Genomic DNA, 16,008 nt, shown 5'->3' with positions numbered 1-16,008 from the left:
TATAATTTAATAAAACTAGTTGTTTACTGTATTTATTATTATTTTAATTATAAATAATAATATAAATTTAGTTTATAAGTTAAATTAAATATTTAATATTTTATGATATTTTTACATAATAATAAATTAGATATTTTCAAGTCCTTTTCTTAAAAAGATTAGTATAATCTCTTACCTGAAATCTATAAACCAAATAACTTATAAATATTTTATAATTATTTGTAATATCTTAAAATAGTAAATTAAATATTTTTAAGGGTATTTTAAATATAAATATAAAAATTAATAACAATTTTCATCTTACGAAATCTCTCGAATATGATTTAAAAAGGTTTTATGCGAAATAGATCTAAAAATTAACAATTTTCATCTTATGAAGTATCTACAATACAGTTAAAAGAAATGCAAAAGGGCCCAACCGGGTTCGAACCGGTGACCTCTTGATCTGCAGTCAAATGCTCTACCACTGAGCTATGGACCCCCGATGTCTCGTGTTTCAGACATTTAAAATATAAAAGATAAAAGTTTTCCAATTATTTGTTTTAGATAAAAATTATTTCACAAGATATTTCCTGTGACATAATAATCGTAAAGTAAGAATGACTTAAGGTTAATTTAACATGCTAATTATTTTTCTCTAATTACTGAAATATGAAGGATAGCAAACATGAAATGTTTGGCTTCTCCATTTATGGTATTGGAGACGATAAGATGAGTTTTAATTCTTTTTGTTTTTGGGAGGGATGAGATCATTTTTCTTAACAATCCAATATAATTAAAGGAAGTGAAATATATTAAAAAAATCTCTTCGTGTATATTTTTATTTATATATTAAATTGATACATATTTACTAATTTTAAATAATAAAGTATAATACTGATATATAAGTGTCAATTTTTTATTTATTATGGCATCTAAATAAAAAATTCAGAAAGTTTAATTAGAATATACCAAACTAGACTAAACTTAAAATAAAAGGAATTGAGACTGTCATAAGATAAAAGTTTACAATGTGCAAGCCTGGCTTTAGCACATTGTTGTTAATTAGCCAAATTGAATAGCTAGATTTGTTATTAAGAAATTTATGGAATTGACTTTCATGTAACATGAGTTTGAAAAGTTAAAAAATATTCCAAGTGTCTGGTCCAGATTTTGTTACAAAAAACACATTATTGTATAACAAAAATTTATGAAATTGACTTTCATGGAACAAGGGTGAAAAGTTAAAAATGTTCCAGATTTTGTTACCAAAAAGTACATTACTGTAAAAGGCCCAACACTGAGCAAAAATTAAAAAGGGCCCAACCGGGTTCGAACCGGCGACCTCTTGATCTGCAGTCAAATGCTATACCACTGAACTATGGACCTTGATGGTTCATGTTTCACATAATTCATCTTTTGGAAAGCTGATAGACATTGAAGGATAAGGTATTTGTTTATGAAGAGGGGGAGGTTGCAGAATAAGATTTGGCTGATAATACATGTAAATGGCTTTTTCCATTTCAAACTCTTCAGTATTATATGGTTCGAAGAGAAGTCCACAAAGCCTATTTGGTTGGAATATAGGCAAGAAAACTTCTAATGATCGGCCACAGCCTAAGTACCATGACGTCGATCTTCCTTTCCCACTTTCTCTTGTTGACAATACTTTCTTAAAAGGTACATTCTCTCTCTCTCCCTCTGTCTTTAAGAAATTTGCCAGCATCATATTCATATGCTTATTGTTCTAAATTTGCACACCTTTAGCGACATTATCATATTTCGGTACAATCTTACGTAGGATATAACTGATGTTTAAGTTATTGGTATTAGTTTAATTTGATATTAAAATAAAGGGTACTTCTTGTTCGGGTTAAATGAGATTAACAATCAAAGAATTCATCTATGAGTAAGCGGTTCCAATTTATTTTAAATCTTCATTATACATATCGTGTTTCGATCATGAAATTGTGTGGTTCTCCTGAGTATTTCCCTTTTCCTAATTAAAGAAAATCAAATGTTAGAAACTAAAGATTTTGATGCATGTATCATGTATGAGCAGGTAGAGAGCTCAAGTGCTGTTACAAAGCTACCATAGATGGATTTAGTGCAACAAATTTCCACAATTGCAGTGACTTCAAGGGACCATGTGTTGTTATAGGCTACACAAACAAGTCCTTTAAGTTTGGTGCATTTAACCCTGAAGGCTACAGGAGCACAGATGATTACTATGACTCTTTTGATGCGTTTCTCTTCTACTGGACAGACAACGACAAGAACAAGATCGAACCCATTGTTGTTTTACCTAAAGTTGGGGGAAGCGGTGCTGCCCTTTTTGATTACGCAAGGGGTGGGCCTCAGTTTGGGGCCGATGGGTTACTCATTGGGCCACCACTGGCACCGGTCATGGGCGTGTTCACGGGGCCTGATGCCAGTTCTGGAGTTGGTGACTTGAGACGAGCAAAGTCTAGATTGGGATTGTCTTATGCAAAAAGAGCTGACGGGAAGGAGTCTATCTTTGGTGACGAGTTCAATGCCACTCTTGAAGAAGTCCAAGTCTTCTGCAGTCCTCAGATCGCAAGCTTATACTAAGTAAGCTTTAACTTCTGCAGTACTGTAGCAATTCTGAATAATAAAATGTCATATTCTATGAAAAATCTGATCTCCACTTCACTGATGATGCATGTTTGTCCAACTTAAATGGTCCACTGCCTTTCTACTTCATTCCACCAAGTGGGTCTTATTGCCCCAAAAGATAATTTTCTAAAACATAATATATCCAAATCAGTGGTGTAGCTGATCAGGGAAAGAGGGGAAAATATAGTAGGTATCGTTAGTAAAGGAATAGAGGGGTGGCAGCAGAATCTGTTTTAAGAGCATATGGAGTTGGGTTGGCACGAAAAGTTATAACGATATAATAAGGCTTTTAGGAAAGCATTTCATACATCACTAGGCTTTGCTTGTTTGTCAAAGATTCTCACGAAAGTAGACAAGGAGATGGAGAACATTTCATACATCAGTTCAAGGAATTACGTTTCTTAGATAGGCTATACCCTTGCCACTAGGCACCACTTTGCAGAAGTACCATTTCTTTTTGCGCACAAAACTGTGCAACCATGTACGAATTGTACACTTGAAATGAAAGAGCAAGATTATAAATGGAAATTATGATTGATTGGAGTGCATAATCTCCAAAATTGTTGTGTCCTAGCAAAAATGTTTGTGGAATTAGGGGTAGCCTATATGATACTCACTTTAATGCCACTTCTGCTTTATGAATTAGCCTTTTGGAGTCTCAGCTTTGCATTGCCCTTAGTTTTGAGCAATTATTAGTGAAAGTTGCAAGCCATCCTTTTCTTATCAGATATTGATTCTCACTTAGAAAAATATTGTAATAGACATTTTAATATTGTTGAAAGAAACTTCAGAAGCAGGAAACTGGTGAGTGGGGATTTTTCAATTCTTTTATTTTTATAATGGCCCTTGGAGATTTGCAGGATTACGTTCGCTTGCAACAATTTAATTAGTCCGCATAATTGTTTGCTCCTTATATACAAAATATACAGATAAATGAGGCCTACTGAGAAAATGAGAAATTTCTTACTATGTCCAAATCGAATATATGATTTAGAGTAAAAGTGTTCTTAATGCACGAGATTGTCTGTTTTAGAAGGGTTATTTATTGTGTGCCCACTTCTCTGAATGAAAATAAAGAAAAAGGGTTTTCTTATTTCTTGAAGCTGGTGATAGAGTTGCAATTAATTTTCAGATTAATAGTTATCATTTTCACAATAATTTCAATGCCAGTCCGCCAGCTAATAATGATCTTGACGTTTCAATCATTACAGAACTATTCAATGTTTCACAAGATATATATCTGATTGGGGCTTTATGAATTTGCAGTAAAATCCAAACTGATTGATCCCACCAAGTGAGTACAAAACCGACCAAAAGTTGAAAGGGTATGTCTAAAGGTGACCTTTCTCAATCGACTGGCTTAACTATGTTACAGTGTCATCTTTAAATCTGCAGCAAATATTGCAAAGGTCCATAGCAAATTTGACAAGTACAGTGACTGAAGACGACAGTGGAGTCAGGTCATGAAAGTTGAAGCATAAGCACTGCAATAGCTACATCATTCGTCTCGCCGGAAATTACATATCTTTGAGTTACATTAGAAAAATTTAAGCCTGAACTCATTTCCTACCTTTCCCCATGTCATCCTCGGTCTATCCTTACTCAACTAACTAGGTAAATAACTGGGAAACTGTATTAAATATCCAACATTTGCAGCAGCAACTATAATAACAATGACAGATCGCAATATGCAAGAAGTTTATTTTCCATAGCCATAGAAAATGGCAGTTCATAACAGAAATTAAACCAACTCCTGATGCAATCTATAAAAGCGATCACTAACAGGAGGGTAAAACCTAACAAAGTAAACGAGAACTCGACCAAATATTTTTGGCAAATAAACCAGTTCCAATCCAATAGCCAACACAACTTAAGAGTCCCTAACAGCAAGACTAGCTCAACTTAATACAGAAGGAAGGAGTTTAATTTACTCTTTATTTTCCCTTCCAAGAACAAACTGTAAAAGGCGTTGTCTTGGAGACCCTTTTTCTTTTCTTCTTAGTGGCACTACTCAAAGATAAAACTCTATATCACAATCACCATGTTGTCTTCTTGAGACCAAAGACCGCCGTATTCCCCAAAACTTCCATCTCCGCTAGTTTGTCTGCAGATTGGAGCTTGATCCCAAGGCTCACACCCTGCATTGGAAAAAAAGAGCTACAATGATCTTTCCTTTTCGTTTTTCAATAGTTTTTTGCATATCTTAGTGAACTTGTCTGATCATAACCTTCGTAAGGCATATCCTCATTTCCACTTAAATCCATGTAATTTCCATGCCCTGCTGAGTAAGGTGACATGCAGCCAATGCGACTGAGATCATCAACAGGTTCAATATCTCCAGTAAAATTTGGGTATAATGAACTTGATGAGAACTCTCTATCTTCATGTGGTTGCCATGTTGTCATAGAGCTTGGATACTCATACAGTGGAAAGTATTGAGATACTTGTGGATAATTCTGAAATAAACAAACAAAAAAGTAATCAAGAAATCTCCGAAGGTAACAATTAGTCCTTGATTTAGGCTTTATCCTAATGTTATACCTTAGAAGAATCAAGAATAAGATCAGGTGAGACCCAAAGGCTAGAAGGATTGCTCTCCGTCGAACGAGGTTCACATTCAGACATTGGTGTGACTTGATAAGGAGAAGCAATAGGGCTTGAGTGGTGACTCTCGTTATACAAATAACTTGGTTGAGAAGAAATGTCATTAGAGATGCTCCACTGCCCGTTCGAGATAACTGTTGAGGTGAAATCTGCATTGCTCGAGCTGCCTCCGACCACCGTCGCTTTAGGCTCTCCATTTGAATCATTCGTCTTATGCGCTTGCTCATTCTTTTTAACCACACGGCATAAAGCAAAAGCCCCCTTTATAAAAAAAATCACAATAGACATGTATGGTTAATTTCCCAGTCAGCTACCTACATCAATTCTGTACTGCAAATAAAAATTGCTCCATTTACCTGAAAATTTGATGATCCCTGAGAACCATCATCGCAGAGTCGATACTCATGCATGACCCAGTCGGTTCTATCCCCTAAAGGAGCCCTTCCGCGGTAGAAAACCAGGGTCTTTCTATACCCAGTTAAAGCAGATTGACAGACAACTTTTCTGTCTTTACCAGTAGCTTTCCAGTAACCAGCTTTAGTGGCTCTATTTGTTCTTGAACCGTTTGGATACTTTCGATCCCTCGGACAGAAGAAGAACCATTCCATGTCTCGTTGCGGAAGGAATGACTTCTCTGCAAATGCATAGTTTGGAAATCAGAATTTGAATCTTTCATGTTAAAAATACAATTGAATCATCAGCAGGCTATGCTTTTGCAGGGTTTAATTGTTGTGGAAAATAAATAAAAAAATATTCATTTGAAATCACTTTGGAATAAAAAAAAAAAAAGAAATTAATAAAGTGGGAGTTCCAACTGATAAAAGTATTCTTCTGAGAAGCATAGTCTATAAAGAAGAAACGAAAAACAAAAAGCAAAGGGCAAAAGTGCTTTCCAATATTTCAATTGAAAAATCTATGTTCAGACACTAGTTTATCATCCACAAAGGTAGCAGTAAAACCATCCGATAAACTTAACAGAAATACAAATAGACATCAGAATATGATTGGCAAAGAGCAAGATTTCAATTACTTAAGTTCCAACAGATTGGGCAGCAGAATAGTACCTGGCAACTCCCAAGGATCAAATTTGTACAAATCGATTACAGGAATCACTTCGAGCTCGATTTCAAGCTTCTGAACTTTTCTATGAAGGTAATATCCAACTAATTCTTCATCAGTCGGATGGAATCGAAAACCTGGTGGCAGTGAAGCCCCTCCCATTATCCCAATCTAACTAGTTCTAGTTCTTTAAAACTAAAAATGCTAATTGCAGAAACAGGGGAAAACAGAATAAGACGAAGTAATAGAGAATGAAGGTTCGTCGCAGCTAAGTACCCAGGGAATACCTATTAAAGATCTGAAAAATCCAAAAATAGAAGCTTTTATCAACACTTGATTTTTTGCAAAGTATTAGGTACAACTTCCACAGGATGCACCCATTATACCGCATAACCATTTTCCTTTGAAACTTGAACTTCTTATGATCAAAATTGTAGCCGCCACCAACTCCCCCTCAAATTTTAAGTCCACGGATTTTAAGATTGAAGCTAACAGAAAAGGAAAAAGAAAACCTCGAATTCAGGCAATACCCAGAATTATGCAGTTACCAAAAGAAAAAAGAAAAAAAAAAAAAGGAAAGGAAGTTATCTGAAAACTAGTTAGAACTTCCAAAATTGGAACCTATTGCAGTACCCAGAAGCCAAAACCATTCAAAAATCACTAAGAAAAAGACTGTAAATTTTGAATAGATGGCCCTAGAACTGGACCCTTTCTGTATGGTAAAGAAAAAGAAATATTTAAAAAGAAGACTGGTATGTTTCTGAAGAAAGAAGAGGGAGAAGTTGAGTAGAGTAAAAATAGAGGTGGAAGAAATGTCTTATATATAGGATTTGAAGCAGCCGAGCGATCAAAGTTCTACAAACACCGAAAGTGCAGAGATTGCTTGTCCCTAGCATCCCAAAATTCCACTACACTGGCCCACTCTGGACACTCAGTTCACACCTAGCAGTTCCCTTCCCGCCAAACCTATTTATGACCGTTGCTCATGAAATTTATCTTTTTATTAGTATTGAAATTGGAAAAGAATTTAAAAAAAAAAAAAGGCCAAAACTGAAACAGAAATCGTGGTCAGATCTACATATACACATTAATATTATAAGTATCAGGTTGAAATTGATTATGTCAGCAGATAGCATTTGTGTTGCCATTCATAGACCTTAGGTCATTAATTTTAGAACAAATGATAATAATAACGTTTCTTCTTAAACATGAAAGATTTTTGTATTAAGAATTTTCTCTTTAACAGCAGCGACAGTAGAAGAATGATTATTCCATATTGTATAATTCATAACTCGCTGACCCTCCAGTACAAAAAATTCACTGGAAGACAAATTGATTTAGAATTGCATACTTAAGATAATCAATATTGGTGGTTAGGAAAGCTATTCTTAGCATTGTCAACAATCTGCTTTTGATATGAAACAATAATTACATAATTGACGTTTTTCACGATCTTGACATGTTATTATGGTAATCAATCTTAGACCTAATCTTTGAAAAGATTTCTGCTAATCCTTATTTTAGCTTAATCATGTGTGTAGACTTTTTTTGGGTGCATGTATAGAACTTGATTATGTACCATGATGTTAGAATCATATATTTTGCCATGTACCATGACTAAAAATCTGATAAACTATAATTGAACAAACTTTAAAGCATAAACAGGTTAACTTCTACATTCCAAAGTGTATTTTGATCAAAAATAGTGAATTCAAATATTTTAGAACTTTATATTTACTGAGAAAATGTTAGTGCCGATAAAGAACTAAACTGGTAAGTGGAGAGAGAGGTGAAAGTGATGAAGCAGACGAGCGATTAAAGAATCTGGGTAATCTTGATGGCATTGCCTCCTTCCACATCATCCTGAGTCAGACAAAACACTTTTGCTTTATTGCCGCATCATCTACTTGGACCCACTGCTGGGAAACAGTGTCCCCCCAAAAGGGCTTCGTGAGTTTTTCAGAACCCTTTTAATTTATTTTTATTATTGATAATGGACCAAACAGGCCTTAGTGGTGATTAAACTCTTGTGAATTCACACCTTAATTCGAATTAAGCCCGGGGCCACCTTACGTAATGTTTAGCAAAGGAGCCATTTGATGGTGAGCTCAATGCTTCTACACTACCAAAGCAAACAAAAAGACAAAGATGAGAATTTAAGAGTTGCTTTATCACTTCAAAAGACACTGTCTGGTGCTAAATTTTGTGGTCATTTTCATTGGCAAGCATTACTTCAATTTCCCTTTTCTTTTATCTCTTCAATTCTAAATAAATTCTAAACACAGTGATTCACTATTGAGAATTCTGACAAATTTGATATAATTTGGTTTAATCACATACCAATTACAAACATTTAATAACCTAGAACTTAAAATATATATTTTTTATTTATCTAAGCATGTAAAATGTAAATTTACAAATAAAAATTCCATAAAACTCATCAAATACATCTATACCCAACATACTGTGAATGAGTAGGTTTCCATCTTCACAATGATAATTCAGTTTTGCATGAAAACTAACGGTCAGTCTTAGTGTTTCCACTACGAACAGGATAGCTAAACTGGGGTCCTGCCTTAGGATATACAAAACTTACATAAAAAAATGAGCATCATATAATCAGGAATTTTAGTCAGCCTGGGTTAAATTATAGATTTTTTTTTATAATGATAATTGTTAACTATCTCATATTAAAGTTGTATTTTTAGTTATATTTTTTAAAATTATTTTCGAATCGTAATAAATTGACAAATTGATAAATAAATATTTTTTTCTAAACTATCCAGAGCTATCCCAAAGCTAGTTCCGCTCTTGTCAAGAGGTATAAATTTATTAATTTAGTATTTTAATGTGATGAACTGAATCAATTAAAATTGAACCAGAATTAAACCGATTTAAAATATCAGAGAGGCCGGTTTGAGGCAAGTTCCTTTAAACCGGAACTGAGGCATATAATAGTAAAATTAAAAGTCTATAGTATATTAATAAATTTCTTTAAAATCAAACTAAATGCGGTTCTATAAAGACTGAAATTCTGTCAATATATATTTTGAGAACTCCTTCGAAGACTCATCTCAAACTATGTGTCCAGTGTTCGGTTGTGATTTCAAATAAAGAAAAGCAGATGCAAAGTCATAATGATGATCTCAAAATAAAAACATTAAATTGACCAAACAAAAAGGGAAAAAGAAATCAACAATGTCATATCGATGAGGTGGTTTACAATGTGGAACAAAGTTAGGATCAAATGTGAAATGAGAGTTGCACTGAAGAATACAAATAAATAAATAAAGGGAACGCCATGAGAGCATGATAATGCAAGAAAATTGATATGAAGGCTAATCTTATATATATATATATATATATATGGAGAATTGGAAATTGGGAAGGCCTCCTTAATCCTTATCCCCTGTCACTGTTGGTCTACTGCTTTCGGTCCCTTTGTCTGTTTGGTGTGCATGAACCATTGTTGACCACTGTTTAACCAACGGTGCACATATATCGTGGGATCCCATACTAAACAGGTCTTGTTCCTAAATTTCAATTCACTATGTGTTTTTAGTGCATTGTGTTCCAAAGACTGATGTGTACTTAAAGCTTATACCTCAGAAATTGTGGGATCACATAGATTATCATGCATAATTTAGCTTATTCTAACTCAGCTTTATAAGTACATGTATGGAATGATAAACATTAGATACTAATTAAGCTTTATCCTAATAATGCTAAAAGTCAGCTTCCAATTTGAATTGAAATGGTAGATTATAGGATCATCACACATTGTAAAATGGGTTGGTATATTGGTCCCATTATTTATTGCCCACTGTCAAAGAGATAGAGAGAGAGGTGACAAGTTGCTTTCCCACATCAGTGGGTGGAGCAATACTGTAGAGATTAGGAAAAAGATTTGGGCAAATGATAATAGTAAAAGGAAAAGTTTATAAAGTCATTTTGGCTTCGTATGCTTGGTCTCATAGCTCATAGAGGCAAGTGAAAAGGAAGAAGGAAAAGAAAGGTGCATTTGGCTGCTTTTTACTTAGTGATGTAATGTTAAACAGTATAACGAAGAAAAAGAAAGACAGCCTTCAAGCACTATTTGGCAAAAAAGAAACAAGACAAAGTTATACAAGCTTAACTCTTTCTTATTACAGTAATTATCGATTATGTATAGAAACCAACTGAATCTCCTTTAATCATCATTCCAATATTAAGAAAAGGAAATAAAAAAGAGTTGTGATCCATTAGAAAAGAAGTAATTAAACACACTATAAATTCATGTATCAGACATGTCTCCGACATTTATGGTGGCAAATCAACATTTGAGCTTATTTATATAGTGATTAATTTTTTTGTTTACTCTTGATTGCACAAGTAAGTACTATTGATTAAAATTAAACTAATATTATTTAATATTTTGATTAACATCCACTATGCATTCACATTGAATGCAACTATATATATATATATATATGAAAATATCATGTTATATATTTATTTATATATAATAGTCAAAAGTTATATCTAAGATAAAGCTACAAATGAAAAACATAATGCTTCTTTTTATTATGCGAAAAATATTTTATCATTATTCGATTTTACCTTGTGTTTTTCAAATTTAATCTTTAAAATTATTTTTTAGTAATAGATTAGATATTATATATATTAATCAATAGTTTTATTGCGATATCAAAATGGATTATTTCTCATATTATGTGATTTAGATACTTTTCTATTTTCAAATTATATTCATTCAGTTTGATTATAAAAGGCAATTACATTGTTATAATCCTTTTCATATTTATAAAAAATAACAAATATTATTTTATCTTATAATTAATATTAAATATAAATGTTATATTATTAGGTATTTTTCGTTGGTCTTTTTTTTCTTTGGAATAAAAGATAAATTCATGTTACAATAAACTTATGGTGTTTGTGAGTTCCTTAGCAGAATATTGCAGGCGGTGGGATTCCTCATTCTTTCCTTTTATGGTGGAGACAGAAGTGTTACAAAGTTGTTCATTCCATTGCATGAGCTTAGTGTTTCTTGCTTCACTGTGTCTGTGTCAGATTCCAAGCAATGGTTTTAATTATCGATCATGTTCTTCTATATTAGTAAGTATTTCTGAATTTAAAAAGAACCCTCTTTAGTATTTCCTAATGGAGATCACTATTATACACATATATATAATTATTTTAAAATCTTAATTTACAGTTTGATAACTTTTTTCTATAAATATTAAAATAGTTGGATAATTTTTGTACTTGTAGCATGTCAATTTTTATTTAAAAAAACTAATGGAGTTTTAGTATTTAAATGAGTATGTTTTTGTTTAATTGGTAAAATATAAGAAAATTAAACTGTGGGAAAAGTATTCAACCGACTTGCAAACATGCATGTGTAGCTTTCATTTTAGTAAAATTAAGGCATAATGCGTGTATATTTATACATTTAAATTTTAATTTTTTATTCATTTTAACATTTAATTTAATCTAATAAATATCTAAATTTTATTTTATAATTTACTAAATACTTTTAATTTTTATTTTGATGTAATGAACACTCAAATTTTATTTAATAATTATATTAAAATATTTATGCATAATACACATAGATATATTAAATAAAATTACATCTCAGAAAGTATTTAAATATTATAAAAAATAAAAGTTGAGGAATGTATTAAATAAATTTAAATATTAAAATATTAAAAATAATTAAATAATTTTAAATTTAAATTTAAATTTAAATATACATTTAGCCTAAAATGAATATTCTAGAAAACATTGTGAACATCGCATTTATAAGTTTCCCATATGCAATTTGCTGATGGCAACATAAGTACAAACTATAAGCCCAAACAAGAATTTCGATTGTGTGTAGTTAAGATAATTAGCCCATCAAAATATAGGCCCATTTTAGACATTTTTCCTAAATAAAAACAAACTCTTCATATTGTTTAATTTATGTATCCAACGATTTTGAATAAATTTTTTTATAAAATTTTACAAAAATCTAATTTAAATTTATTATTTATGAAATAAAAATATAATTTAACTTCATAAATTTAAAAAATCCATCGTCTATTAAAATTTTTTAACTTTTAGAATTTTAATTTTTCACCTACTAGAATCCTAAAATTCATTTAAAATGATGAATTATTATATTGTTTTTATTTTAATATTAATTTTAATAAATTTATCTTTTTAATATTTTTATATTCACTACAAATGATCTAAAAATATATGATTTTAAATTCAACCGATATCTACAAATATTTGCTTAATTGCCATTGGTCTTTTTCTTTTTTTAACTCTTTTCACATAAATGGTTAGTATATTCCTACATGGATATTTCGGTATTATAACCGAGTTTTCTTTTTTTTTTACCTTTTTTTTAAAGGTTTTTTAATGTTCCAATTTCATTTTGATTTGGAGTGATAATTGCATTCTGAATGAGATAAGGAAAAAAAAATATCAAAAAGAAATGAAAGAATCTGCCATAAAGAGATAAGTAAAATAGAGATATTTCTTATAAACCACTCTCTCTCGCTTTCTCTCTCTCTCTCTCAGCCATGGCTGCTGCAAGTCTCTCTGCAGCTCCAGATTTCCATCTTACAATTACTCATCATTCAGATAAAAAGAAACCCATTTTATTCACTTCATCTTCACCGATCACAATCACGCATAACAATAATCCTTATAGAAGAAGACTGACCATTTCCTGTAACTCTCGGAAAACTTCTAAACATCTGAGTGAATCACCCAACCCAAAGAATCCATCTCTGTCTGACCAACTCAAGCCTCTCTCCTCAACTACACTCTCCACTACTACTACTACTACTACAACTAAACACAGCCTCTTATCTAAACCAAACTCCACTTGGGTTAATCCCACTAAACCGAAAAGGTCTGTGCTTTCACTTCAAAGGCAAAAGAGATCTCCTTACTCTCTCAATCCCAAGGTTAAAGAGTTAAGACTCTTTGCTCAGAAGCTAAATGACTGTGACTCTACGGAAAGTTCTTTTCTTTCTCTTCTTGAACAAATTCCTTATCCACTCACTCGAGAAAATGCTCTCCTGATACTTAATTCATTGAGACCATGGCAAAAGGCTCATCTCTTCTTCAATTGGATCAAAACCCAGAATTCTTTCCCTGTGGAAACTATATTCTACAACGTTACTATGAAGTCTTTGAGGTTTGGCAGGCAATTTGAGCTCATTGACAAGCTTGCAAATGAGATGGTAAGCAATGAAATTGAGCTAGATAACATAACTTATTCCACTATAATAACTTGTGCTAAAAGGTGCAATAGGTTTGATATGGCTTTGGAGTGGTTTGAGAGAATGTATAAAACTGGTTTAATGCCTGATGAGGTAACCTATTCTGCTATCTTAGATGTTTATGCTAAACTGGGCAGAGTTGAGGAAGTGTTAAGCTTGTATGAGAGAGGGGTAGCCAGCGGGTGGAAACCTGATCCTATCACATTTTCTGTTTTGGCTAAGATGTTTGGTGAAGCTGGTGACTATGATGGTATTAGGTACGTTTTACAAGAAATGAAATCTTTAGCTGTACAGCCTAATGTGGTTGTGTACAATACATTGCTAGAGGCAATGGGCAAGGCAGGGAAACCTGGATTGGCTAGGAGTTTGTTTGACGAAATGGTAGAATCAGGGCTGACACCAAACGAGAAAACATTAACTGCGGTCGCCAAGATTTATGGCAAGGCTAGGTGGGCTAAGGATGCAATGGAATTATGGGAACGAATGAGGTCAAATGACTGGCCTATGGATTTCATTTTGTACAATACATTGCTGAGCATGTGTGCAGATCTCGGTATGGAGAAGGAGGCTGAGACATTGTTTGAGGATATGAAGAGATCTGAGCACTGTAGGCCAGATAGTTGGAGCTACACGGCAATGCTGAATATATATGGCAGTGGAGGGAATGCTGATAAGGCAATGAAGCTGTTTGAACAGATGTCTGAATTAGGAGTTGAACTTAACGTGATGGGATGCACTTGTTTGATTCAGTGCTTAGGGAAAGCAAATAGAGTTGATGATTTGGTTAGGGTTTTTAATTTTTCAATGGAGAGAGGGGTCAATCCGGATGATAGGCTTTGTGGTTGTTTGCTATCTGTTGTGTCACTTTGTGAGGAGAGTGAAGATGTGGACAAGGTACTTGCTTGTTTGCAAGTAGCTAATCCAAAGTTGGTTGCACTTGTGAAGTTGATTGCAGAAGAAGAAAGTAGCTTTGAGACTGTAAAGGAGGAGTTTAAAGCTATTGTCAGTGACACTGCAGTTGAGGCACGAAGACCCTTTTGTAACTGCTTAATTGATGTGTGTCGTAATAGGAATCTTCATGGGAGAGCACATGAGCTGCTCTATCTGGGAACCCTTTATGGATTATATCCAGATCTACACAACAAAACTGAAGATGAGTGGAGTTTGGATGTTCGCTCGCTATCTGTTGGCGCAGCCCATACTGCACTTGAAGAGTGGATGGGCACTTTAGTGAAATTTGTTCAGCGCAATGAGGCATTGCCAGAAATATTTTCAGCTCACACTGGTACAGGAACGCACAAATTCTCTCAAGGACTGGCCAATGCCTTTGCTTCCCATGTGGAAAAACTTGCTGCACCATTCAGGCAGAGTGAAGAAAAAGCTGGTTGTTTTGTGGCAACACGGGAGGATTTAGTTACCTGGGCACAATCAAGGAGTCCATCTCTGATTACATCATAAAAGCTGGAGCGAGCTGTAATGACAGGTGGTTAAGATTTTGAACCTTGTAGTTATAGTTTTGTAACATGAACTGCGTACAAGTTGCAAATATTATGGTTGTGATTTCTTTTTAAGGATATCGTCTGGAATGCTTTCAGTTCTTAAATTTGGATGCGCATTGTGATGATCAATCTTTTCCTATCATTTCGTGATAATTATTTTCCTTGGATTTGAACTGAAGGACTTTCAAATGAGAGTTCTTTAAGGCAGGAGAGCTAAGTGCTTACCATTATTCCGATGATCTGGGTAGTGATAATGCTGCTAGTTCTTCAGATAGGAGGGACTCGGATGAGTCAATTAGCTCCTTAATCACCACGAAGTAAAAACAAATAGACTATAAGAAATACTATTTCCTTGGGTGTTTACAAATTGCAGATAGAAATTTGGCATTTGTGCATCAAATGCTTCAATATGCACACATTGTGTAGTGGTAAGAGAGAGCCACATTTATATTTATATGGGTTGTTTCACTCCGATCACTATCACTATTAAGGTTGATAAATAAATACAGTAAATTAAAATAAAGCTAGGAGATATAATTGGACAGTGTGGTTCTCAATCAACTGATTCCAATTCAATTTCAATGAAACAACAAAAAATCCTAAATGAACAGGTCCTCTAGAACTCGTAATGAAACAACAAATTCAATTTAATCACTTGCACACAAGCACAAGCACAAGTTAATCTGAATACTGCCCCACTTTTACTGTGAAAAGAATACAAGAGAGTAGAATCAAAGTAAAATAAGGCTTCTAATTCATTTACAGATGCAAGAACATTTGTATTTTACATATTGAAAATAATTATAACTCATTTATCCTGCAAAAACCTTGTATACATTTATCAATAAAATTAGCAAAACAGAAGCTCCAACTTCTAATATATGAGAAAAAGAAAATGGAGAATATAAACTTCAATCAAAGATCTGAAAGCTTCTAAATCAAACCAC

General features: G+C 33.1%; 3 protein-coding genes and 2 non-coding genes across 7 annotated transcripts; 2 read left to right on the top strand and 3 right to left on the bottom strand.

The window, feature by feature from the left end:
- Window positions 1–409: 409 nt before the first annotated feature.
- TRNAC-GCA lies at window positions 410–481 on the bottom strand. The gene has a single exon. It is a non-coding gene; the product is annotated as a tRNA-Cys (tRNA).
- Window positions 482–1,296: 815 nt separating this feature from the next.
- Window positions 1,297–1,368, bottom strand: TRNAC-GCA. The gene has a single exon. It is a non-coding gene; the product is annotated as a tRNA-Cys (tRNA).
- Window positions 1,369–1,449: 81 nt separating this feature from the next.
- Window positions 1,450–4,313, top strand: LOC8283023. 3 transcript variants are annotated; one of them, XR_003079159.2, is made up of 4 exons: window positions 1,450–1,659; window positions 2,042–2,571; window positions 3,883–3,941; window positions 4,012–4,313. XR_003079159.2 is itself a non-coding variant. In XM_002519794.4 (3 exons), exons 1-2 carry the CDS (start codon window positions 1,488–1,490, stop codon window positions 2,569–2,571), a joined length of 702 nt encoding a protein of 233 aa, XP_002519840.2. In that variant the 5' UTR covers window positions 1,451–1,487; the 3' UTR covers window positions 3,883–4,313. The 3 variants fall into 3 exon arrangements, 2 of the variants coding, with proteins under 2 accessions (XP_025013245.2, XP_002519840.2); XM_002519794.4 differs by having other exon boundaries at window positions 1,451–1,659; window positions 3,883–4,313; XM_025157477.2 differs by lacking the exons at window positions 3,883–3,941; window positions 4,012–4,313 and having other exon boundaries at window positions 2,042–2,636.
- LOC8284623 (NAC domain-containing protein 71) lies at window positions 4,296–7,225 on the bottom strand. Its single transcript, XM_002519795.4, has 5 exons — window positions 6,285–7,225; window positions 5,577–5,854; window positions 5,158–5,481; window positions 4,844–5,072; window positions 4,296–4,754 (listed from the first exon to the last, which is right to left on the bottom strand). The coding sequence occupies exons 1-5, from the start codon at window positions 6,439–6,441 to the stop codon at window positions 4,642–4,644; spliced, it is 1,101 nt and encodes a 366-aa protein (XP_002519841.2). The 5' UTR covers window positions 6,442–7,225; the 3' UTR covers window positions 4,296–4,641.
- A 5,567-nt stretch (window positions 7,226–12,792) lies between these two features.
- LOC8284624 (pentatricopeptide repeat-containing protein At5g46580, chloroplastic) lies at window positions 12,793–15,133 on the top strand. The gene has a single exon (XM_025157474.2). The coding sequence runs from the start codon at window positions 12,855–12,857 to the stop codon at window positions 15,018–15,020; it is 2,166 nt and encodes a 721-aa protein (XP_025013242.2). The 5' UTR covers window positions 12,793–12,854; the 3' UTR covers window positions 15,021–15,133.
- The last annotated feature ends 875 nt before the right edge of the window (window positions 15,134–16,008 follow it).

This window comes from Ricinus communis, chromosome 5 (genome assembly GCF_019578655.1).
Source record: "Ricinus communis isolate WT05 ecotype wild-type chromosome 5, ASM1957865v1, whole genome shotgun sequence".
Lineage (NCBI taxonomy): Eukaryota > Viridiplantae > Streptophyta > Magnoliopsida > Malpighiales > Euphorbiaceae > Ricinus > Ricinus communis.
Note: the sequence above shows the minus strand (reverse complement) of the source record. Positions and strands in the feature narration are given on the sequence as shown.